The sequence below is a fragment of the Nomascus leucogenys genome, chromosome 8 (assembly GCF_006542625.1).
Source record: "Nomascus leucogenys isolate Asia chromosome 8, Asia_NLE_v1, whole genome shotgun sequence".
NCBI lineage: Eukaryota > Metazoa > Chordata > Mammalia > Primates > Hylobatidae > Nomascus > Nomascus leucogenys.
This window is the reverse complement of record NC_044388.1, coordinates 77390255-77416395: the sequence shown is the minus strand read 5'-3', so window position 1 is coordinate 77416395 and position 26141 is coordinate 77390255. Positions and strand designations below refer to the sequence as shown.

At 39.7% G+C, this 26141-nt stretch overlaps 1 protein-coding gene across 1 annotated transcript in view; it reads left to right on the top strand.

Moving 5' to 3' along the window:
* The window catches only part of FRMPD1 (FERM and PDZ domain containing 1), a 97463-nt gene that overhangs the window by 32618 nt on the left and 38704 nt on the right, over window positions 1-26141 (top strand). The window contains exons 2-3 of the mRNA XM_012508834.2: window positions 11132-11236; window positions 25829-25986. Of these exons, the coding sequence (XP_012364288.2) occupies window positions 11136-11236; window positions 25829-25986 (259 nt within the window). The 5' untranslated portion in view covers window positions 11132-11135. The remainder of the gene's footprint in view (window positions 1-11131; window positions 11237-25828; window positions 25987-26141) is intronic.

Sequence of the window (26141 nt, the reverse complement as noted above, 5' to 3'; positions counted from 1 at the left end):
TGAGGAGTGAATGAAATCTACCGGTGAAAATGTTAGTTTCCCTCCTTCCCCAAATTGGTCAAGAGAGCAGTCTTTTGGGGGCAATAGTGGGAGACGGAGTTGGACATCCAGGAAGATGTTGGATTTTAGGGATGGGGGTCCCTGGAAGACTTAAGTGACAAGATAATACAATTTTACAATTGGCAGATACTTAGAAAAATGCAATGTTAAGATAAAGGGATAACCAGAGGCTTGGCAACTTGTGCAATTCTAGGCTTAGTTAAAGGCAAAGCCAGGAAGGAAACCAGGTCTCCTGATGTCTAGCTCAGTGCCCTTTTCAGCATTCCCTAGGTTTTATCTGGAGGGAGGTTAGAAATGCAAATTCTTGGGCCCTACCCTAGACCTCCTGAACCAGAAACGCTGTGGCTCAGACCTCTATGCTTTAACTAGTCTTCCAGGTGCTTCTAATGCTTGTAGGGTTTTACTAAGAAAAAATAGTGGAAAGGTGAGGAAAACAGATTCCTTACAGAGTTGGGGTTATTACTTACTGGCAAGGAAAGGAGGACAGAAGGGTGAAGCTGGGCACCAGAAATAAACATTTTTTTTTCTCTTCTTTTTAAAATTAAGATACAATTCACATACCATCAAATTGACCCTTTAAATTATACAATTAGTGGTTTTTAGAATATTCACAAAATTGTGCAGCTATCACCACTGTCGAATTCTAGGACATTTTTATCACCTTAAAAAGACATCTCTTACCCATTAGCAGTCAGTTCCCATTTCCCTTCCCCACTGCCTTTGCAACCACTCATCAATTTTCTATCTATCTCTATACAATTGCCTGTCCTGGACATTTCATATAAATGGAATCTGACATTTATATGAAATCATGTAGCCTTTTGTGTCTGGCTTCTTTCACTTAGCATAATGCTTTCAAGGTTCATCCATGCTGTACCATGCATCAGGACCTCATTCCTTTTTGTGGCAGAAATCGACTGCTTCTACTTCAAACCTTTGCCACACACAAATTTGTTCACACAACTGAGCTCACACTACCTCAGAAAAAGAGTTGTTTCCTGGGCACATTTCCATAGAACTTTATAGTTTTCAAAGCATTGTCACAGCATAATGGAATGTAAGCCTTACACCAACCCTGATGGATAGCTGGGCAGGGATCATTATCATTGTTTTTACAAATGAGAAAACAAGCTGGAGAGGGGAGTGTTCTGTGTGAATCCAGTACACTACTGTGCCTGTTCACTGAAGTGCGAGCAGGAATTTGATGGGTGTGCAGGCAGGGAGTATGGACTAGGCAAAGGAACAGTATCTGCAGAGACATGAGGGCATGAGAAACCAAAGCCCTTGGAGGGATCAACAGGTAATACAGTTCTGCAGAGTGTTGTGTGAGGGAGACGAAGTTGGCGGGTAGGCAGGGCCAGATCACAAAAGGCTTTGGCTGCCATCCCAAGGCCGGGGGGAGGCAGTGGGATGGAATGGCTGAGTCCAGCTTCAGAGACAAGCAAGCTAATCTGGTTTTTAATTCCAGTTCTGCCACTTCTTTGCTGTGTGCTGTTAGCCAGGTTAACTTTTTCATGCCTCAGTTTCCTTGTTTGTAAATGAGAATTATAAGCACTAAATAAGATAACCTGTGTACATTGCTTAGCCTGGTGCCTGGCACATAGTCAGTGGTAATGTTGTTGGCATAGCTGTGTTATTGATATTACTATAATTCTTGAGCTCAGGCTTTATCCTAAAGATGAAGGGGAACCACTGGAGGATTTTGAATGTAAAAGTGATGTGATTAGAATTACATTTTATATCACTCTGGCAGTCACATGGAGGACAGATTGATGAAGAGTAAGGAGACGGCTGGGGGTTATTGTAGCACTTCAGATGGAATGAAAGTTTGAACTCAGGCAGTAGCACTGAGAAAGGAGAGGAGGTGAGAAATTAAGACAATTGAGACCAAGGTTAACAGAATTTGGTGACTGAATCAATGTGGGGCACAAAACAGGGAAAGAGTCAAGCATGATTCCCCAGTTTTTTTTTTTTCAAGACAGGGTCTTACTCTGTTACCCAGGCTACAGTGCAGTGGCACGATCATGGCTCACTGCAGCCTCAACCTCCTGGGCTCAGGTGATCCTCCTACCTCAGCCTCCCGATTAGCTGGGATTACAGGTGTGCACCACCACGTTCAGCTAACTTTTTTATTTTCAGTACAGACAGGATTTCACTATGCTGCCCAGGAGTTCTCAAACTCCTGGGCTTAAGCAATCCTCCCTGCTCAGCCTCCCAAAATGCTTGGATTACAGGCATGAGCCACCGTGCCCAGCCGAGATGTCATTCAAGAACAGCGTCTCAAGTGGCACTTGTAAAACTTTTACGTCTCCCAGAAAGATAATGAACTTGAATCAATACCTGAATAATATGCTGCAAAATACGTGAACATAATCTTTCTTTTTCAAATGATCATTCTCTTTTCCTTTTTTGAAACAGGTTTTAAGGATGATTCTTTAATCTTTGCAGTTTAAAAATTTGAGTTGATATGTGAAGTCTTCCTTGAGGCATATCTGAGAGTTGTATTTTGTGTTCTTTATTTTTGAAACATATTTTTCAGCTTAATAAATTTGCCTTTCATGATTTCTTTGATTACAGTTTTGTGTGTTCCTTTTCCATTTTCTCCGCTAGTCCTATTATTTGTAAGTTGAAATCCTCAATCTGATTCTGTGCCTGACAGTTTTTCTTGAAGTGCTCTCTAGTTTTATTTACAATTTCAATTTAGTGCAAGTGATTTTGGGCACTTCAGTTTCTTTTTTATCCTTTGCTGCCTCCACTGATGTTTTCATTTCTCAATAGCTTGTGCTAGTTTCCTGAAGTCTTTTATTATCACCTTTTGTATCCCTTTTGAAGGGTTCATAACCTTAATTGTCTGTTTGCATTTAAAATAGCTATCACCTTGACATATTTAGTCTTCTTCTTCTCCATTTACAAAATATTTTGAGAGAGTTTGCCTTTTTATATTCACATTGTTCCAGGCAACCAGAATTGTGTTCAGTTTGAGGGTTCATGCCTCTTAAGATATTTTTCCAAGTTGATGTGTACTCTAAAAAGATCTTGTATTACAAGGAACTGTTGAAGGAGCTGAGGATGTTTAATTTGGGGCAAAGGAGACTGAAAGGCTGAAAGATTTCTATGTTCTAATCCAGAAAGGGAGCTGATTTACTCTGGGCGGTGGTGGTAGGAGTGGCCAGAGGGCAGCATTGGTGTGGAGGGCTGAAGCTGCAGACAGTGGAATTCAGCTTTATGTAAAGAAACTTTCTAACAGTAAGATGGGTCCAACAGGGAATGACAGAACAAATGAGGCCAGATGATTTCTTGGCAGTGGGACTGTAGAGAAGATTCAAACGTTTTGGATGATATGGACATTTACTTCCTTCCATTAGCCCAGCAATCCAGAGGCTAACATTAAAACCATTAGCAGGTCATTCTCTTAACTTTAAACTCTCCTGCTCAGACCTTGCTGAGTCAGGGAGCACTTTTAATGGCTTGGTTGATGTAGGCATTTGTTTAGTCTTTGGGGATCCCTGGATGAAGGTACCTGCCAACCCACAGTCCAGATATATAACACAAATTAATTCTCTTAATTAGAATCACGTATGTTTATAGACACCAATTAGCTAAATTGTATTTGGCAGCAGTTTCTTAAAAAGTAACCACTGTAGTCTGAAGACCTTCAAAAGGAATGGAAAGGCTCGATGGCCTTCAGTCCTATGGATCTGTTCGAGATCCCTGACAACTCTGCAATCACGTGGAAACTATAAGACTGTAGAGGTCAGACATTGCGCCTCTTCCAGTGCTGTGCTTACTTCAGGATTTCCAACTACTCTGGGTAACGTGGGGCTTTGAATTTTGAGACAGACTGCAACAGATACCATCTTGCCTGGCTCTTAGATCTAGTGGAAACCTCAGATTGCATGAATGGAGGGAACTGTAGAAGTCATCTGCTCCATGTATTCCATAGATGTGTCCCTCTACGCCACCCTTGTGTCCCTTCTGCTATATTCATGCAGTTTATGCAGCCTCCCCTGGAATACCTTCAGTGTCCAAGATCTTAACAATTCTTGAGGAAACTCATTCCATGCTTGGATCTACCAGGAACATGAATTTCTTGCCTTAGTCTGAGCTGGAGTCCCCCATGCTGTGACATTTGCCCGTTAATCCTGTCTCTAAATTCCAGAATCATGTGGAATATGCGTCTTCCACATGGTGGCCCTTAGGCTCTTTGTGAACCATGATCGTGTGGGCCACCCCCAAGTTTTTATTTAATAAACATTCTTTGATTTTTCAATGTGTTTTCATATGACTTGCTTTTAAATCTCCTTTCCTAGACCCCATAGGAAAGCGTGATGCTCAGATATAAGACAGACCAAGTTAATATCAATATCCTAGAATTTCCAACGGACTTGATCCTAGAGGGGGTCTGACTGGGGCAGTTGATATTTGAAAACAATATCCCATGGGTTTTGCTAGACATTTATTCTTCTGTCTTCTGTGTTTAGTCTCTGTTTTGTCAGGACACTATAACCTACATTCTTGATCCTCCATGGTAAGTCTCAAAGAAATATGATGTTATTTTGTGTCCTTGGCAAAGGAACATTAAATAATCCTTATTATAAAAGAGCTTTTACAAATTGGCGAAAAGAAGGCAAACATTCCAGCAGAAAAATAAGGAAAAATCAGAAATAGTAAAGCAATAAGAAATAAATATAAATGGCCAAGAGCACATGAAAAATGTTGAGCTGTGCTAGTAATCAAATAACTTCCAGTCACAGCTGTAATGAGTTCTGATCTGGAAAGATATACAGGATACATTTGCAGGTTAAAAAATACAAAGTGCAGACTACTGAGTATAACATTCTGTTTTTGTAGAAAAGATGTGTTAATACACATGATATAGGTCTCTATTAATGCAGGACAAAGATAGTATGAATACATACCAAATTGTTAACTGTGTTAACCTCTAGGGGAATGGGTTGGATGCTTGAAGTAGGATGCTTATTTTATATAATTTTCAATGTGATGGATTTATGTGTGATATTTAATTTTTAAAATATTTTCCTATATATACAAGAAGTATATTTTTATATGGGAAACATATATACAAGTATATACATTTCCTATTTATAAATATATATTCACTTATATATAAATATATATTTAAGCCAATAATTGAATGCTACTTTCAATCCCATTAGCAAATATTTTAAAAAATGACAATGTCTAGTTTTTATAAGAATATGGAGGATAATTTACTTTTGTCTTCTGTGTTTTTCAAAATGTAAATCTTTAAGTCAATAATTTCCATCCTACTGGCAAATTTTTTTTTAAGTGATAATATTCAAAAGGTCTGTCCTGGCAGGAGTGCAAACTGGTAACTTCTTGGAGGCAATTTGACAATATACATCCAAATTCTTAAAAGTGAACATATGTTTATGTCCAATAATTTCACTTCTAGGAATTTATCCCCCCAAAAATATCTGGGAAGTAGCCATTTGCCATGAATAAAGATTTTTATTGTAAAGATTTTTATTGTAAACCTTTCACAATAGTGAAAAATTGGAAACAACACAAATGTCCAATGATAGATTTATTAAATAAATTACGATATGATCAGAGAAAATAATACCATATAACCATTTTAAATGATGGTGTAAATGCTTAAATATTAATATGGAATGATGTTTATGAAATCGTAAGTGGGAAGGTATAATTTTAATTAAGAAACATACACACATGTATAAGCATGAAAAATGATGAAAAATTAACTTGCTAATTGGGAGGTAGTGATTGTAGCTAATTGTAAGTGATTTTATTTTCATTATATTTTTCTGTGTATGTTATTAGAAGAATATATTACTTCGGTTTTTAAAACTAAGTTAAAAATTATTAAAAATCATTTAATAAAATAGTATTAAGGGTTTATAATAGAAATCGGCATTTCCTGCCCCACTCCTCCTCACCCTTTAATTTCTCTTCTTAGAAGCTCTTTCAACTCTTCTAGCCATTTCCTCTGGTATTTTCCTGCATATTTCTAAGAAATATGCTTGCATTCTTATTTTCTAATTTATTAATTTTAGACATTATCTAATTATTATGATAAATGAGGATTTAGCTCTTAGGCTACTACACTTGCTTCCCTTCACCATATCGTTCCAATATCATTACATCACTGTTCTTGAGAAACCATTTTTCAGTGTTTACATTATCATGACAATGTAAATATTGTTCATTGTTGAGCCAAGCAGTGAACTATAATTTTATTTTCTTATACAACTGTTTATTTTCCTTGGATTTCATAATTCTCTCTGTTTTTGATCTGCTTAGTTTTTCATGTACTTATTGCTAATTCTCCCTTACCCTCCAACAGCCTCTCAGTGAAATTTTCTACACAAACATGTCAGACAACTTATCCATTTCTGTTTCTTTTCCCTAAGACCTCTGTCTTCATGCATCTCAACAGTTGCTCTCTAGGTCTTTTATACAGGTGTTACCTTAATGCATCCCTTCACAGTCATCCAGGATGCTTCTTTTGCCTCTTATCTATATTCCATCCCTAATATCCTGGATCTCATTTCTTTTTTCCTTACTTCCTTGTTTTGGAGGAGCACATCCTCTGTCAGCATCCTGAGAAAGGATGTATGAAAGGTACATTTTTAGAGACCTGAACATCTAAAAATGTCTTTTGTACTTGATTGGTAGTTTGATAGGGTATCGAATTCTAGACTGAGAATGCTTTTCCCTCAAAAATTTGAGAACTTCAATGGCTCCCAGCTTCCACTGTTATTACTGAGAAGTTTAGTGCCATTTTTAATTTCAATTGTTTCTATGTGATCTTTTTTTTTCTCTCTGGAAGTTTAGAAGATATTTTACGTTTCTAGTTTCTGAAATTTTACAATGTTGTTACTTGATGTGGGTCTTTTTTCATTCGCTAGGGTGGGCAATTAGTATATATTCTTAATTTGAAAATTTAAGTTCTTCAGGAAATTTTTTTTGAATTATTTGGCAGTTTCCTTACCTCCATTTCCTTTATTTTCTACTTCTGGAACTTCTTTTAGATGAATATTACACTTCCTGGACGGATACTATACATTTATTGTATTTTATGTTTTCTCTGTCTTTGGCTTTGGTTACTCTTCCTACAGTCTTTCATTGACTATATTTTTCTGTTTTTATTAATAATTGAATTTTTTATTCTAGCTGTCTTATTTTTAATTTCCAAGTGTTCATTCTTATTCTCTGATAGTTTATTTTTAAAAAATCCTCTTCTTGTTTCATGAATATAATACTTTATCTTTTTGAAGATTTAAGTTATAGATTGAAATTTTTTTCTTCTGTTTTCTACATTGTCTCTGTTTCTTCTGAATTTTTCTATTTGTTTTGGTCTGTTTTTTATAATGCCTGCTTTCCTTAAATATTTATTCATAAGTAAGAGTAAAGCAGTAAAACAAATAATTGGAAACTTTGTATGATGGATCTGGCTCATTGATTAATACATTTCAATGCAAGATGACCTGGCAGCAAGTTACCTTTTCCCTGCAGGGATCCTGAAAATGTCAATATCTGAAGGTCTTTTCTCTGGTGCTATTCAGTCCCCCAGAGAAGGATTCTCTAATCTTTTGCTTGGGACATGTCTTAGTCTGTTTTGTGTTGCTATATAATATCACCGACTGGGTAATTTATGAAGAAAAGAAATTTATTTCTCACAGTTCTGGAGGCTGGTAAGTCTAATATTGAGGTGCTGGCATCTGGTAAGGGCCTTCTTGCTGTATCATCCCATGGAAGAAGGTGGAAGGGCAAAAGAGCACACAGGAGAGTGTGGAAAGAGGCCAAAGTTATCCTTTTATCAGGAACTCACTCCCACAGTAATGGCATTAATCCATTCATGAGGACAGAGCCTTCATGACCTAATCACCTCTTATAAGTTCCACCTCTCAACCCTGTTGCAATGGAAATTAAGTTTTCAACACACAAACTTCAGGGACACATTCAAACCATAGCAGGATATAAAGTACTTGCTGACAGTATTCAGAGAACTGGGCACAGGAAGAGGTCTTGTCATTCAGTTAGAAGAGTTTTACTTACTTCTTCTATTTTCATTCCTGTATTGTGCCTAGTCTCCCCAAGCTTCTCTTGTTCGTTTTCTCCAGAAAATAAGCCTCTTGTCTTCAGTAGGATGGGAAAGAGATAGTTGTCTAGATGGGTATTTCCATATTTTCAGCCTTATGCTCATCCATGCTTTCTTCTGTACTTACTGCCCCTAATTCCTGAGCCACTGGGCAAATCAGCCCTTCCCTTCCCTTCCCTTCCCTTCCCTTCCCTTCCCTTCCCTTCCCTTCCCTTCCTCACTTCCCTCCCCTCCCCTCCCCTCCCATCCCCTCCCCTTCCCTTCCCTTTTCTCTTTCTTGAGATAGGGTCTCACTCTGTTGCCCAGACTGGAGTGCAGTGGTATGATCTCAGCCTACTGCAACCTCCACCTTCCAGACTCAAACAATCCTTCCACCTCAGTCTCCCAAGTAGCTAGGACTACAGGTGCGTACCACCATGCCTGGCTAATTTTTGTATTTTTGGTAGATATGGGGTTTCATCATGTCACCCAGGCTGGTCTTGAACTCCTGGACTCAAGGAGTCTGCCCACCTCAGCCTCCCACAGTGCTGGGATTACAGGCCTGAGCCACCATGTCCAGCCACCGGCTCATTTTTCATCAGAATCCCCCTCTGAAGGCACATAGATTTCTGTTTTCTTTGTTTTGAAAACAGAAGAGTTTTACTTACTCCTTCTATTTCAGTTGCCTCTCTTCCAAACACTTTCTTCCAAACGTTATTGACATCTATCATCTCTTGTTGTCTTCTTTTCTGTCTTCATTAACCTACTGGTTTATATGCTTTTTATTTCTTTATTGTGATTTATAAGATTTAGGAAGAAGAAATTAAGACCTTGTCTCAGTTCACCGTGTTTAATCAGAAGTCTACTTTCTGTTATTCTTTTTATATTTTTTAAAAAGTGAGATGCCTAGAACTGAAGACAGTATTTGGGTCTCATGTCCCCATTGTAGAGTAAAGCTAGACTGAATATCATTGATCTAAATGGAATTTATTTTTGGTTATGGCCTATGTTTGTGTTAGCCTTTTTACCCATTAATTTGTGTTTGGCTTCCATTTGCCTGAAAAGTGTGTCTGCAGGTTTTCAAAGTGATCAGTTAGGGTGTTTTCATTCTTATAACCTGGTTAGTTCTCTTTCCTTGTATCCCTGGTATAGATCCCATGATTTCTCTGTTGATTGCTACTGGGTTCGCTGTGCTAATATTTTATGTAGTATATTTACTTTTATTTTCATAAGGGAGATTGTATTTTTATCTTATTATATTGTTTTTGTCAGAATTGATATCAATGTTATACTGGCTTCTTAAAAGAAAGTAGGAATCTTACCTTTTTTATGCTCTAGAGCAGGGTTCTCCAACCCTCAGGCTGTGGACCAGTACTGGTCCGCAGCCTGTTAGGAACCGGGACCCACAGGAGGAGTGAGCATTACCGCCTGAGCTCCACTCCTGTCAGATCAGCAGCGCATTCTCACAGGAGCCCAAACCCTATTGTGAACTGCACATGGGAGGGATCTAGGCTGCATGCTTCTTATGAGAATCTGATGCCTGATGATCTGGGATGATGCCAGTTTCAAACATCCCATCCCCCCACTGTCTGTGGAAAACTTGTCTTCTGCAAAACTGATCCCTGGTGCCAAAAAGGTTGGAGACCGCTGCTCTAGAGCAGATGAAATGGCATTGGGGGAAAATTAACAAAGCTGGCTAAAGGCAACACGGTATCCTAGGCTGGATCATGGTACAGAAAAAGCACATTAGTGAAAAACTGTTAAAATTTGAACATAGTCTATAGTTCAGTTAATAATATTGTACCAATGTTAATTTCTTAATTTTTACAAAGGTACAATAATTATGTAAGATGTTAATATTAGGGAAAGCTGAATGAAGGGATATGGGAACCCTGTATTATCTTTGCAACCTTTTTAAACACCTAAAAGTGTTCCAAGATGATTTTTTTTTAAAGAATAAGACAGGCTGGGTGGGGTGGCTTATGCCTATAATCCCAGCACTTTGGGAGGCCGAGGCGGGCAGATCACTTGAGGTCAGGAGTTCAAGACCAGCCTGGCCAACATGGTGAAACCCCATCTCTACTAAAAATACAAAAATTAGCCAGGTGCAGAGGCATGTGCCTGTAGTCCCAGCTACTCGGGAGGCTGAGGCAGGAGAATAACTTGAACCCGGGAGGTGGAGGTTGCTGTGAGCCAAGATCGTGCCACTGCACTCCAGCCTGGGCGACAGAGCGAGACTCCATCTCAAAAAAAAAAAAAAAGAAAAGAAAAGAAACTCTAAAAGGACAAATGGAAAACAAGAGCAGTGATTACGTATGGGCATGCAAACTGGGTGGGTAGGAGCAAGGAAGGGTATAAAACAGACTTTTCACTGTCTACATATTTTTTATTGTGATAAGAACACTTTACTTGAGATCTACCCTCTTAAATTTTTAAGCACACAATACAGTAACTGCCTATCTTTTTTATAAGCTAGTGTTGAATTATGTAAGTGAAATACTTATTCAAAAATTAAATATAAAAGATGGAACAAAAGCAGCAGCGCTCAGAGGACTCTGCACAACGTGATGAAGAATGCTTCCATGTCCGTGGGGTTCCTGATGCAGGCAAAACTGAACCGCGTTGTCCAGGGTTGCACACATAGTTGGGAGAGGGAAGGACGGTGTCGCATGGTAATGTGTATCTCTTCCTATGGGTCACAGTCACAAAGTTTGAGAAACGTTATCTATTTTACTCTCTCATCCTAATGTTTAACTGTGTAAGATACAAACCCAGTCTGTTTGCTGCAAGATTGAGGGTTGCTAAAGTTGTTCACTCTGTGAACACTGAGCACCTGTTTATGTTGATTTTAGACAAAAGGAGAACACTAGTTATTCGATCAGTATGTCTTACAATGGGCAAATAAAGGAAGCATCGTCCTGATTTATCAAAATCCTCTTTAGAATATTTTGGTTAGCATCTTAAGAACACTCTTCTTCCTTTTAGGTAAATGGAAGAGCTGGAGACCAGTTTATTCCAGACACGGAAAGCACATAGAATCGAACAAATGGTGGCAAGATGGCTTCGGCGCTCCCGGGACAGCTCGGCCCGGTAAGCCTCCTGGGTTTGCAGAGATTTCTATCTATAAAGGTCTGGTGTCCCAGGGGAAGGAGCTTGTGCTGGTCCTGGCCGCACCTTGGGATCGCTGTCTCCGGCTTGCTTTGTTCTCACACCATATGGTGGGAGCGGTGTAAACAGGTCAGCAATTTTGCTGGAGTGCTTTTCCCTGAACCCTACCCCCAACATGTACCTACACACACACAGATACACCCCAACTCACACACACTTACAACATTTACAAACACACTGACACACAGACATACACACAGAAATACACTCATACATACTTGTACACACATGCGTATACACTCTCTGGAGCACACATACATACACTCTTTTGATCTCTCTCTCTCTGACACACCCACACACACACACACACACACCCCTCTTGTCTTAGTACTTGACATGAAAGTCAGGTAATCTGCTGTTTATATTCTTTCTATGTCTTCATTTCCAGCAGCTGTTCCTTCCTTGCAGTCCCTATGTCATTCTAAACAAAATAAAATGAAATCAAATACAGATCTGATTTGATGGCTACAGGAGAACGTTCAAATATGTTCTGTTTCGAAGCGTTCATTTTTGCTTGGATTTCCCATCTGGCCCTGCCACAGAGATGAAATATCACGTGTCAGGTGTTTCTGAGACACACATTCTTCCAAAAGAACTGGAAACAGCTGTTCTGCTGCTGAGTAATAAACTTTGCTCAGGGCTCCACTGCCCTGTGGCCAAGTTCTCTGATCCTCACACACCGAGGTCAGATAAAATGGGGCTCCCTTTTACAGATGAAACACCTAAGGCTCAAAGAGTGACTTGTTTAGGACCACTCTTACCCCATGCTCAGAAAGCTTGGATGGGTCCCCATTTATTATAGGAGCAAGCTTAAACATTTTTGGTCTGACATTTCAAGCTGCAATCCTTTCCAGCTATTTCTCTTACTACTCTGCTTCCTTCACAGTGTGCTCCAGCTAAAGGGAACACTTATTGTTCTACTACAAGCACCCTCTCTTCTCTTTCACCCCTTAGACCTGAGCTCCTGGGCCAGATCCCTTCCTCCCATCTCCATGTGGCCAGAACCCCCCGCAGCTTAAGGCTTGGCTGAAGTGCTGGGTCTTCCATGAAGCGTTCCTCTGTCTAGAGTCAGGATGAATTTCTCCGTAGGACCCCATAGTCTTTTATTTGTAGCATTGGCATTGTGCTCCCCCTGGTGCGTTCAACTTTTCGAGCCCATTCGTTTCCTTTCTCCTAGACCTGCCTTCTGTGAGGTCAGGGAAAGTATTGGCCTTATCTCTATGGCCCAAAAGTGATTGTCTTGCGTGAGTGTTGTAGGTGGCCAGGTAGTGCCTGATGAATGAATGGAAAAACCGCTAAGCACATTGTTTCCCACAGTGGGGTCTGCAAAACCTAGTCCTGTGTGACGCTGCTCCATTGAAAGAGATTCTGTGGCCATACATGTTTGGGAAATGATGCATCCTATATCCTACTTCTGCCTCCCCCGACTTGGTGATTTATTATACACGTTATGCATGTAATACAGATTAAAGGCTCTGAGAAGTCTTGCAGAAAAGGAGACCTGTTTAACTTGACGTTGCCTAGATATTTGACCTTGGAACCCTCTTAACATCTTGCCTTCTCACAGACTGTAAATGAAAGGTGACAACCATCACTGCTATCTAATTTTAGAACATTTTCAATACTATAAAAAGAAACCCTGTGCCCCTTAGCAGTCACTTCCTATTCTCCCCTCTGCCAGTCCCAGGTAACCACTAATTTACTTTCTTTTATTCTTTTTTGAGACAGAGTCTCACTCTGTTGCCCAGGGTGGAGTGCAGTGGTGTGATCTCAGCTCACTGTAGCCTCCGCCTCCTGCCTCATGTCTAAGCCTCCCGTGTAGCTGGGACTGCAGGTGCGCACCACCATGCTACTGTCTATCTCCATAGATTTGCCTATCTTGGATATTTCACATAAATGGAATTATACAGTATGTGTTCTTTTGTGACTGGCTTCTTTTGCTTAGCATGATATATTATTTTACTTAGCATAATGTGTTCTTCTTTTGCTTATCTTCTTTTGCTTATCATACTGACATGGATCAGTATGACATGTCATAGTGTGGATTGGTATTTCATTCTTTTTTATTGTCAAATAATATTCCATTATGGAATATTTTCTTTGTTCATTCATCAGTTGATTTAACATAAACATTTAGGTTGATATATAAAGCCAAATAAGAATAGATAAATAGATAGATATGTATGTGATATGAACATTTGTTTCCACTTTTGGATCATTATGAATAATGCTGCTATGAACATTTGTGTAAAAGTTTTTGTTTGAACATATATTTTCAGTTCTCCTGAGTATATACTTAGGAGTGGAATAGTTGGGCCACATAACAACTCTGTGTTTAGTCTTTTGAGGAACTGTCAGACTGTTTCCCAGCGTGGCCATACCATTCTGCATTTCCACCAGCAGTATATGAGAGTTCCAGTGCCTCTACATCTTTGCCAACAGTTGCTGTTATCTCTTTTATTGTAGCCATCCTAGTGGGTGTGGAGTGGTGTCTCATTGTGGTTTTTGTCTGCATTTCCCTGGTGGTTAATGATATTAAACATCTTCCCATGTGTCTAGGGAGTTTTGCTTTCCAAGTGCTTGAGAAAGAGAAAAACAAAGAGAGAAAGTTTCCTGTCACTGCCCATGGAAGACATAATTTCCATGTTTCTAGGATAAATCATTTGTAGCCTTGTGTGAATTTCTTCTCATCTCTAATCCTTGGTGTCCTCAGATTACTAGAAAATGATCAATAACTGAAAAAGCTGAGTGTGGGGTAAATAACTTCATTTCCTAGGAATAGACTAAATGGTACCACCTACCACCTTGTTGCCTAGTCAAGAAACCTGAGCATCATCCTGACTCCTTGAATCCCCTGCATCCACCCTATCAGCAGCTCCTGTCAGTTTGCCTTCAGAACTGTCCACCTCTCTCTCCCTGGGAGCCCTGCAAGGATCACTCACTTGCTTTTTCCCTGTTCCAGCTGATTCTTTACTCTGCAGCTATAGTGGACTTTTCAAAATGTAAAATGTTCCTGTCCCATGCTAGCTCCCAGCTCCACCCCACCCCAAACCATTCAGTGGTTCACCTACCATTTTGCCATGACCTACAAGTCTCTTCACAATCTCTCCCCAGCCCAACTGTCCAGCCTCACCTTGTTCCTCTTCCTTCCTTACTCACCGTTCTCCATTGTTTTGCTTTTTTTTTTTAATATCTAGAACTCATCGAGCTCTTTCCTATCTCAGGGATTTTGCAGTTGCTGTTCAGTTGGCCTGGAAAGTTCTTTTACTTCCTCTTTTCATGGCAGGTCTCTCTTCATCAGGTTAAATTTAAACATCACCTGCTTTAAGAGGCCTTTCCTGACCACCCAAGGCACAGGGAGTCCATTCGCTTGCTTGTTGCCTCCAGGGTACTTACCTGCTCCTTGCGCTTTATAATTATGTATATATTTATTTACCTGTTCATTATCACCTCTGCCATCATATGGCTTTTCTCCCCCAACCTTCCTGTCATATATGAGACCAGGGACCCTGACTGTTTTGTTTCACAAAGTATCCTCAGCCCTAACAGAGTCCATATGGTATGTGACAGACATTCAATAAATTTTTACCGATTAAGGGCTTTTATAGTAGGGGACTGTATTATTCATTGAAATATATTTAAAATGCCCACCCCTCCTTCTTCTAAAAGGAATTTTTAATGATTACAGTTTTAAAACGTGGGAAAATTAAAATAAGAAATGTTAGAAGCAGATTGCAAACCAATTAGACTAAGGATTTAGCATTTGAATACTAACATTAGCCCTGAATTTCCTGGTAGCTGGGGCAAGAAAACAAGGAAGTGTATTGAAATGTCTTCTATAGTGCAGAAAGAAGAAACACAGATATGCATCTGTAGTCACAGAATTTTACATGCATTTTTAGCAATTCTGTTTTTTTCCGACTTTTAAAAACTCAGTCGTTTCAGCCAGTTGTACTTGCTTTGCTTGTCTTTGGCATTTTTTTCCCATAAAATTTAAACTTTATCTGTGGCTCTAAGTGAGTTGTCTAGGAGTAAATTAGTCAAAAATAACCATTTCCATTTCCAGGCATTACTAAACAAATTGATAACTTTTATACACACAGGGTAATGTTAGAGCTTTATAGAGAATCTTAAACAGGTATTTTACTGAGGACTGGTGTCAACTTTCAAAGTTCCTGTGATTTCTTAAATTTTAAATTAATTTTCAGTAGGTGGTTATTGTTACAATCATTAGTCAAATTCAGTTGGTAGCCCTTAGTTTGAATGAGTGTCTCTGTTTGGGTAGGAGTAAACTGGTGAGACCTATAATTATAGGAATGGGAAATTGTGCAGATATGATAAGGATGACTCCTCTGTTACCACTCGATTTCATATTCCAACAGAAAAATAACATTTACAGTATCAGTGTTCTTTTAGAAATAGCTAACCTCGGCCAGGTGCGGTGGTTCACGCCTGTAATCTCAGCACTTTGGGAGACCATCCTGGCTAACACGGTGAAATCCCATCTCTACTAAAAAACACAGAAAAATTAGCTGGGCGTGGTGGCGGGAGCCTGTAGTCCTAGCTACTCAGGAAGCTGAGGCAGGAGAATGGCATGAACCAGGGAGGCGGAGCTTGCAGTGAGCCGAGATCACGCCACTTCACTCCACCCTGGGGGACAGAGCAAGACTCTGACTCAAAAAAAAAAAAAAAAAAAAGAAGAAATAGCTAACCTCCCAAATGATCTCTGTGACATGTTTTGAATTTCTGTGTAAATAATGCAATGCAAACTGCTTAATAAAAGCTGCAACACAGTGACATTACATCATAAACTAATTAATTTTTAACCTTTTGCTTTCAATCAAATTGTTGTCTTCTTTATAGCTTTGTGTGACTACAGAAGTGATAAAATGGCAAAGACTTGATGATAGTATATTATTCCACTTAATAATACCAATATTTCGGCTGGGCGTGGTGGCTCAGGCCTGTAATCCTAGCACTTTGGGAGGCCAAGGTGGTAGGATCACAAGGTCAGGAGTTCGAGACCAGCCTGGCCAACGTACTGAAACCCCATCTCTACTAAAAATACAAAAATTAGCTGGGCATTGTGGCGCGTGCCTGTAGTCCCAGCTACTCAGAAGGCTGAGGCAGGAGAATCTCTTGAACCCGGGAGGTAGAGGTTGTGTGAGCCAAGATCATGCCACTGCATTCCAGCCTGGGCAACAGAGTGAGACTCTGTCTTAAAAAAAGCAATAATACCAATTTTTTGTTTCCAGAAGTTTCCATTTTTACATAGTTAAATGGGATTCTTTTCCTTCACAATTTCTTTCATTGCTTCTAAGCTTACAAAAATCTTCATCCAATAAAAGTTTAATTTTCAATTCAATTTAACAGCTTAAACTGTTTATATTTAATTCTTTAAGTTGGAGTTTATTTTAGTACATGCTAGGAGATGACAATCTAACTAGATTTTTTTTCCAAATTAGTAAGTAGTCATTCATATCACCATTAACTGTGAGTGATCTTTGCCTTCTTGATTAATTCTTTACTGACCCCTCCTTTATTGTATGTGAAGTTCTGGCGTCTGTGAGTGGGAAATTGGACCTGTTTCTGGGCTGGCTATTCTGTTCCATTGATCTAACTGCCTACTTTTACACAGCTGTATTAAAATTACTTATATTATAATAGTAATATGCATCTCATTATCTTTTTTTTTTTCTTTTTTGAGATATAGTTTCTCTCTGTCGCCCAGGCTGGAGTGCAGTGGTGCGATCTTGGCTCACTGCAACCTCCGCCTCCTGGGTTCAAGCGATTCTCTTGCCTCAGCCGCCCACATAGCTGGGATTACAGGCATGCACCACCACACCTGGCTAATTTTTGTATTTTTATTTATTTATTTACTTTTGAGATGAAGTTTCACTCTTGTTGCCCAGGCTGGGGTGCAATGGTGCGACCTCAGCTCACTGCAACCTCTGCCTCATAGGTTCAAGTGATTCTCCTGCCTCAGCCTCCCGAGTAGCTGGGGTTGCAGGCATGCACCACCACGCCCGGCTAATTTTTGTATTTTTAGTAGAGACGGGGTTTCTCCATGTTGGTCAGGCTGGTCTCGAACTCCTGACCTCAGGTGATCCACCCGCCTTGGCCTCCCAAAGTGCTGGGATTACAGGTGTGAGCCACCGCGCCCGGCCTAATTTTTGTATTTTTAGTAGAGGCAGTGTTTCATCATGTTGGCCAGGCTGGTCTCGAACTCCTGACCTCAAGTGATCCACTGGCCTCAGCCTCCCAAAATGCTGATATTACAGGCGTGAGCCACTGTGACCAGCCTCATTACCTATTAAACTAAGCTTTTATTACTCTTCATTTTCAATGCTTTTAGTCTTACCCACCTATTCTGTCATATGAACTTTAGAATCATTTTATTATACTATTAAAACAAATAAGCATAAGATTTACTGAATTCTGTCTGTCTTTTTTTTTTTTCTTTTGAGATAGGGTCTTGCTCTGTTGCCCAGGCTGGAGTACAGTGTTGTGATCTTGGCTCACTGCAACTGGCACCTCCCAGGTTCAAGTGATTCTCGTGCCTCAGCCTCCTGAGTAGCTGGAATTACAGGCATGTGCCACCACACCTGGCTAATTTTTGTATTTTTGGAAGAGACGGGGTTTCACCATGTTGCCCAGGCTGGTCTTGAACTCCTGATCTGAAGTGATCTGCCTGCCTCAGCCTCCCAAAGTGTTAGGATTACAGGTGTGAGCCACCACACCCCACCAAGATTTACTAAATTCTCTTAATGCTTAATCTAGAAATGATAGTTTTATAGAGCAAGATCTAAAGAAGCATAAAGAGCTTAACGCGACGTCGTGCTTTCTTCACTGCTTGGTTGTATCCTCAGGGCTTGAAAAGATGATTTCTTTTAACTTATCTTGAATATTAATACTAATGAACATACATGCATGTCTGCACACACAATGACACAAGGCACATACATGCATACATGTGTACACACCCACGCATGTGTGCACACAGGCACACACACGCGCGTGCGCACACACACATATACACACATTTTGGCATCTTAGTGTCAGAAGCCCTTGCTGCTGGTTTTACACACTTTCCAAACTTACTTGGTTATTACAACTATAAGCAGTCTATGTACTAATTTTAAGAATGGTTTTGTTAAAACCTTTCTAATACTATTGACGTTTCTAATACTATTAATGGTGTAGAAAGACCCTTTCAGGCACCAATTTTTTTTATTGTGTCTTGACCTGTAGGCAAAAGTAGAGATTTGAGGATAGTCTGGAAGGCTCCTGGACTACATCTGCAGAGTTGCCATTATTTCCTGAATCCTGTTTTTAAAGTAATAATGGAAGAATTTCTCCTTTCAACTGTAGGAGCACTACCCTCACAATCTCCACAGTGAATGGCCCCCTAGAAATTGTCACAACCACAAGCATATTCCTATGATTGTGATTACATGCTACATTTCCTTCTGGTACAGGCTGATGCCTCTATTTCTGATTTCTGTAAATCGTCTTTACATTATGAAATCCAGTTTATACCAGATTTAGCTTTTAAAATCACTCAAGCTGAACATAATAAAGTGTTTAAACATAGATTCAAAATTGTTTCTCCACATCCTGCTGGAACTTGGAGGTGAATTCTTTGTTGTTACAGGATAGAGGTAGAATATATTTTCCAACATATCAGAGAGCAGATAAAAAGCCAGAGAATATGTGAAGTGCAATCAGTATCCATCTGGTAGTTTTCCTTTTCAGTGTTATTAACCAGCTCAATATAAACTTATGAGCTATGAAAAGTGGAATTCATCTATGTGAGACTATTTTCATGATCAATGTAACATGTTTGTTCTGGTTCTACCTTAGGGGAGATCCAGTTATCTGGCAGGAATTTCATTAGTGTAGCTATAAGCCTTCTGTTCTTCCAGTGTAAGATCACAGAAATGACATTTATGGTTTGAAATGATTACAAAGGCAGCAGAAATATGTTTTGAGATCAGTGCTTAGTTTGATATTTATAAGATGCTTCAGAGGAGGAAATGTTGTTACAGCGATCATTTCCTTTAGCTTACTGTCAATATTAAATGTTCTCTATGAGGAGAGGCCACGGTTTGGTCATGTACTTAGGTTAATCCCTTTCCAAACAAAAGCTAGAACATGGCCTTTAGGGAAAATGTCAAATCCAGACTTTGGGCCAAAGCCACTGACACTGTGCAGGGATTAGTCAACACAGTGCAATGTCATTTGTCCAGCATCGTGGAGGACCGCACTCTGACAAATGCAAGATAACGGAGCCTGCCCATTTGAAAAGCATCAAAATGGATTCTGTTGAAACCCTGTAGTAAGGTTTGTTCTTTCTTTTGTTCTCCAAACAATTATTAAGCCCTCCTCTATGGCTGGTACTGAGTTCAGCACATGGGACAAGGAATATGTGGTTCTCGCTACACAAACTAGTCCAGAGAGGACAAGAGACTTTGCACTGGTCTGTAGGTGCATTTAGTAGAAGGAGATATTTCCGCCAAAATCAGAAGACTGAGTAGGAGTTGGGCAGGTAGACAGCATGATTGGATATGTTGGGGAAATTGCGTGTGCGTGCGCACGTGTGTACGTGTGTGTTCGTACGCGTGTACGTGTGTGCGCACGCGTGTACGTGTGTGTGTGCACGCGTGTATGTGTGTGTGTGTGTGTGTTTTGGAGGCAGGTGAGTTATTCTAGACAGAGGGAAGAGCTTGTCCAAAGGCCAATGTGTTTGAGGAACTTAGAGGAGACTAGTTTGACTGGAACAAAAATATCAAAGAGAATTAATGACTCGGTCCTGGAGGCTGGAGTGATGGGCAGGAGCTGTATTAAGCCATATTCAGGATTTTGGATTAGGCCATTCAGTCAGGGGAGACACCTGAACAGAATTGTGTTTATAAAATCAGTCTGGCTGCTAGATGGAGAATCATTCAGGAGAGACGAGAACGGAAAGTGGGGAGACCAGTTAGTAACCTAGTAGAAACCTGTCAGTAGGGCTGGTGATGGGGGCCTGAAACAGAATGGTGGCTATGGAGATGGAAAGAAATGGACCCTTTTTGAGATCTTCTCGTGTTGTGAGTGATTTGAAGGATGAGAGTGGGGGAAAGTCAAGGATGATGCTGGGATTCTGGCTTGAGCAATTGTCATTATCCTTGTGATACCATTTACTGAGCTCTGAGACATGGAGAAGATAAGTTCTGATTAGGGCAATAGTCGTAGGGTTGAGCTATATATCGAGTTAAGCAAACATAAAGGAAAATGACAAAGTTTCATCTCTGTTACTTATATTCAAATTGCTGTTTACTACTGGTTGTATATGCATTTTGACTTTTTGCTAATTATATTAGAGGTACAACTATATTAGCAGTACCATATTAGATATGTACAGTATTTTGCTCATTTATTTGCCCAATAAGCATTGATGCATCCCGTGAGCAAAGATCTTCACTTGACAATGTGAGAAGTACAGAGGTGGATAAAATGTGGTTCGTATTTCCAAGGAATAAATAGTCTGTTAAGGGTAACAATATATGGAGTCAGATAACTTTAAATAAAGGTTTGGATGCTCGGGGCCATAAGAGAGGGTCAGAGCTCCAAGATGAGAGAACTTACATCTGGCTAGGAAATTAGAGAAGGAAGATGTGACATTTGAGCTGGGCCTTGACTTGGCCTCACACTTTCTGCAGAGGCAGTTGCGTGAGCTGAGGCCCAGGGGTAAAACTGTTAGTAGGTAAGATCAGTCTGGAGTGAAGGCCTGGGAAGGGGAGTGGTGGGTGGATGCTGGCTAGGGACTGAAGCCTCAGGACACAGGTCCCCGAAGGCAAGGTTGAGGAGTTTGGCTTTTGTTCTGTGGGTGGTGGGAAATTATTAGGAGGAGAATAATTCCAGCTCTCACTTAGGAAGGGTAAACCATAGCTTACACAGTGCTCTGGAAGGATATTTTCTAGGTTGTGTTTCTTTGTATGTCTGAAGCTTATAGGCCCATAATAACTTTTTGATGTAGAGTCTTCGAGGTCATTCTTTGTTGTGTTTGGTTTATCTATTCCATATTGGGTTGTTTTGAGTTTTCCTACTATTCTAAATAAAGCTGAGATTGATATTTTTGAATACTTAAGAGCCAGGGTTTATTGAGCTCATGCTGTGTTCTAGAACTTTACTAGGCATGGGAGACATGGAGATGAATGGGTGCCACCCTTGTCTTCTAGCAACTAATGGTCCAGGATAAATAATATGATATTTTTTCCTTTGTGGTCATCACTTCAAGGAATATCAGTCAAAATGGTAACAGAAGATCAAATTGAAAATTTAAATTCATGTTACAGTTTCACCAATGATTTCCTAGAGAGATTGAATTGCCGGTTTGTATCATCATTCTTTAATCTCAGAACTAGTACATGTTGGGCCTTATTATTTTTATTCATATTTGGTATGACACGTAATAGTACTCCATAGCCCTTTCGGTTGTGCTTCTTTAATAAGGTTGTACATTTTCTGTGTTAATTTCCAGCTTGCTTTCTTCATGTGAGAGTTGTCAATTCACTTGCTTTGAGCATGTGAAATGTGGGTATCTACTATGTGTATTTATGCCCATTCTTCATATATTTGTATTATAAGCTTTCCCCACTTCAAGATTTTTTTTATTTACTTATTTTCAACTGCTTTATTGATAGATAATTTAGATACCATACAATTCACCCATTTGAAGTGTACAATTCAATGGTTCTTAGTGTATTCACGGAGATCTGCAACTGTCACATGTCCATTTTGGAAGGTTTTCATCCCCCACAAAAGGAACCTATACCTATTAGCAGTGACTCCCAAACCTCCCTCCCTGAAGCCTTGGACAACCACTAATCTACTTTCTGTCTCTATAGATTAGTCTGTTCTAGATATTTCATGTTAATGGAATCATACAATATGTGGTCATTTGTGACTGGCTTTCACTTAGCCAGATTCATCCATGTTTCATTCCTTTTTATTGCCAAATATTCTGTTGTGGAATACTGTATTTTATTTATCCATGTCATTAGTTGATGGACATTTGGGTTGTTTCCACTTTTGGACATTTACAGAAAATGCTGCTATAAATATTCATGTGCAAGTTTTTGTGTAGACATATATTTTCATTTCTCTCCAGTACATACCCAGGAGTGGAATTGCTGGATCATGTTGTACACCATGTTTAGTCTTTTAAGAAACTTCCAGACACTTAGAGGACTTTCTAGAGTTTCTATTCAGTTTCATTGGTGAAAGCCACACCATGCAGTTTTGATTATTGCCTTTGTCTGAAAGAAGTGCTTACTTTTCAACTGTAACTTTTCTGAAATCTAAGTGTTTCTGATAGAAATTTAGAGTTCAAATTGATATGCACTGTAAATGTAAAATAGACACTGGATTTCAAAGACTTAATATGAAAGAATGCAAAATCTCTCATCAATAATTTTGTGTACTGATTACAAGTTGAAATGATACTATTTTGGATATATTGAGTTAAATAAAATATATGTTATTAAAATTTATTTCACTAATTTTTTTCCTCTTTTTATGTAGCTATTAGAAAACTTAAATTTATGTGTGCAGTGTGTATATTTCATTTGGACCGACTGCTCTAGAAGTAGCGCTAGTGTGCCTGTTGAAGAAAGTAGCCCCAATTTGAGACCTGCTTCCCAGCTGTGTGACTTTAAGCAAGTTAAAATCTCTCAGAGCAAAATTTAGTCTTTTCACCTATAAAACAGGAACAAAATTGTACCCACCTCACAAGTTTATTTTGAGGGCTGAGTGAGATATATATATATATAATGTTAAATCACTCCCTAAAATATAGTTAGTATTCATAAATATTATTAATTATTATTATCGTTATTGCTGTGATTATCATCAATTTGTCAAGTTGTTTTTTAATCTGGAAGAATTTTTTATTGATATTACATTAAATCTCTATTTAATTTAGAACTTTTTTTTTTGATACTTAGTGTTTCCATCCAGGAACCCAGCATAACTTTAAACCAATTATTGTGTTTTCCTTTATTGCTTTAAGGAAAGTTATATTATTTTCTTTAAATAAATCCTTCTTCCCCTGAATTACATTAGTACACATCACTAGTTTTGTTACTTGAATCCTTTCTTGGCATTTTCTAGATATTTAGCATTCACTCATTAAGAATGCTTAACACCAAATGTACATTCAGCTAATCTGCTTTTAATGAATTGTTTAATGCTTTTTGTGGCTGTGTTTTGTGTTTTTATCCTGCATCTCCACTAAATTTATCTTTTGGCACTAGAAATTTTCTTTGTTCATCATTTTCTGTGTGAATGTCATCTGCTACAAAACAAAAAATAATAAGGTGGTACTTTTCCATTCCTGTGCTCATTATTCCTCTTGTCATTCTTCCTTCCCTGATAACTATTATTAGCATTTATCCTACTACATTAAATAAAACACCAAATTGTTTGTTAGTTTGTTTGTTTTTGAGATAGTCTCACTCTGTCACCCAGGCTGGAGAGCAGTGGCGTGATCTCAGCTCACTGCAACCTCAGCCTCCTGAGTAGCTGGGACCACAGGTGTACACCACCAAGTCCAGCTATTTTTTTGTATTTTTAGTAGAGACGTGGTCTTGCCATGTTGCCCAGGCTGGTCTTGAACTCCGGGACTCAAGTGATTAGCTAGCCTCAGCCTCCCCAAATGCTGGGATTACAGGCATGAGGCACTGCACCTGTAATGTCAAATGTTGATTTTTGACTTTTAGTATAGAGTGTTATTTACTGCATTTAGAAAAACCTTTTTATAGCTTTAAATGTTTTTTAAAAAATCAGGAATAGGCTGGGTGCAGTGGCTCATGCCTGTAATTCCAGCAGTTTGGGTGGCTGAGGGGCAGATCACTTGAGCTCAGAAGATTGAGACCAGCCTGGACAAGATGGTGAGACCCCGTCCCTACTAAAAATACAAAAAATTAACCGGGTGTGGTAGCGCGAGCCTGTAGTCCCAGCTACTTGGGAGGCTGAGGCATGAGAACCGCTTGAACCCAGGAGTGGGGGGCTTCAGTGAGCTGAGATCATGCCACTGCACACTAGCCTGAGTGACAGAGTAAGACCCTCTCTCAAAAAATAAATAAATAAATAAAAGAATGAAAAAAAATCAGGAAGAGCTATGGGCTTTATTCAGTGTGAATTTTCAGTTTTCTGTTTCTTCCCTCTCGTTAGGTCTCTCTGCTGCCCCAGCTCAGTACTACCTGCATGCTGGCCTAGAAGAAAGACTGCCTCTGCTTCTAGGTTGTGTGGGCTGGGTCATCTATTCATACAGAGCCTAAATTTGCTCTAAGTCAGGGCCTGGGGGGATCCTTGGTGGATAATGTACATGCGACTTTGGACTTGTGCTCGTCACTTACATTTTGGCTCTGTGAGACAGTTTTTCATATTTCCGGATCCTTGTTGAAACTGGAGATCATTATAAATGAGAGAGAGATGATTTTCAGATAAGTGAGGGCCTGTTGCATTAGGCAGGGTTCCTGAAAGTGTTTGGTAAATGGATGAGAATAAATGATAGACCTTGGCTGCAGAGCCCAGGAGAGCTGTTACTCCTCACATTTCTGTTGTTTATAATGACAGTAAACACCTCATCCCATCACTATTTGACCTTCCTCAGAAAGAACCACTGACTGTTAGAGGGAAAAATCTGCCACAGACAAATGAAGAATAACTTGTGACTCGCTTTGTGGTTTCTCTCTTTGAGAGATAGAAAATATAACTTTCCTGCTTTTAAGGAACATACATGTTTTAAAGGTTGATATAGAGGGAGTCCTTGCTATCCGAGATTTTATATTGGAACACTTGCAGTTACAAAGCTCAAAGGGAAGCAACATTCATCACAAAGAAACAAAGAAAAAAATCACCAAAGACAAAATCTTGCTATAAAATTATCCGTCATCAAAGATCTGAACCTGACAACTCCTTGTTTCTGTTCACCGTCCATGTTTTTCTTCTCTTGTACCTCTGACTCCAGCAGTACGTCCTGCCTGGGATGCCCGTCTGCCTGTCCTTCTGTCAGTCCATCCATCCATCCATCCATTCATTGATTCACTCAGCAGCAGTTATTGACTATCTTCTGTGTGCCAGGATCTGGGCTGTATAGGTATACCCTAGACATGTCTCAGAGTGCAGCTCAAATGCCACCTCTTCCAAGTACCAGATGCGTCCCTGATTCCCTATTCCTTGCCCTACAAAGGTGAAACTGCTCTCCCCCGTCTCTGTGTGTCCATAGCACTTAATGGGCGCTTTCTAGATATTTAGCATTAGCTCATTAAGAATGCCTGGCAATATGACTTCTCTTTTAGAGGACCGTCCTAAGTTCTGCTAGTGGCGTTTGTGTCTTATTTGTCTCAAGAGGAGAGTTGGTGTCTGCTCAGCTCTGCGTCTTTCTCCATGATGCTTAGGGCTGACCCAGTTCATGACCAACAACTAGAGTCTTCTCTTTCTCTTTTTCACATGCTCCTTCTCTTCCAGGGCTAAAGTTGCTGCAGCTGATGGGCCCGCCAGGAACCCAACTCAGACCTTCATCCCTGTGCGGCACACAGTAAAGATAGACAAAGACACCCTCATCCAGGACTATGGATTTCACATTTCTGAGAGCCTTCCCCTTACAGTGGTGGCTGTCACAGCAGGTAAGGGATGAATGGGAAATGAGAAAGGAGTTTGGTTTCTTAAGGGGAAATAGCCCCGAATCTCCCCGATCTCTCATCCTATAACAAAATGCAGAAAATCCTACCTGGGAAGTTAGAAAAGGCACATCTAATTCTGTCTTGGGCTTTGCACCTTA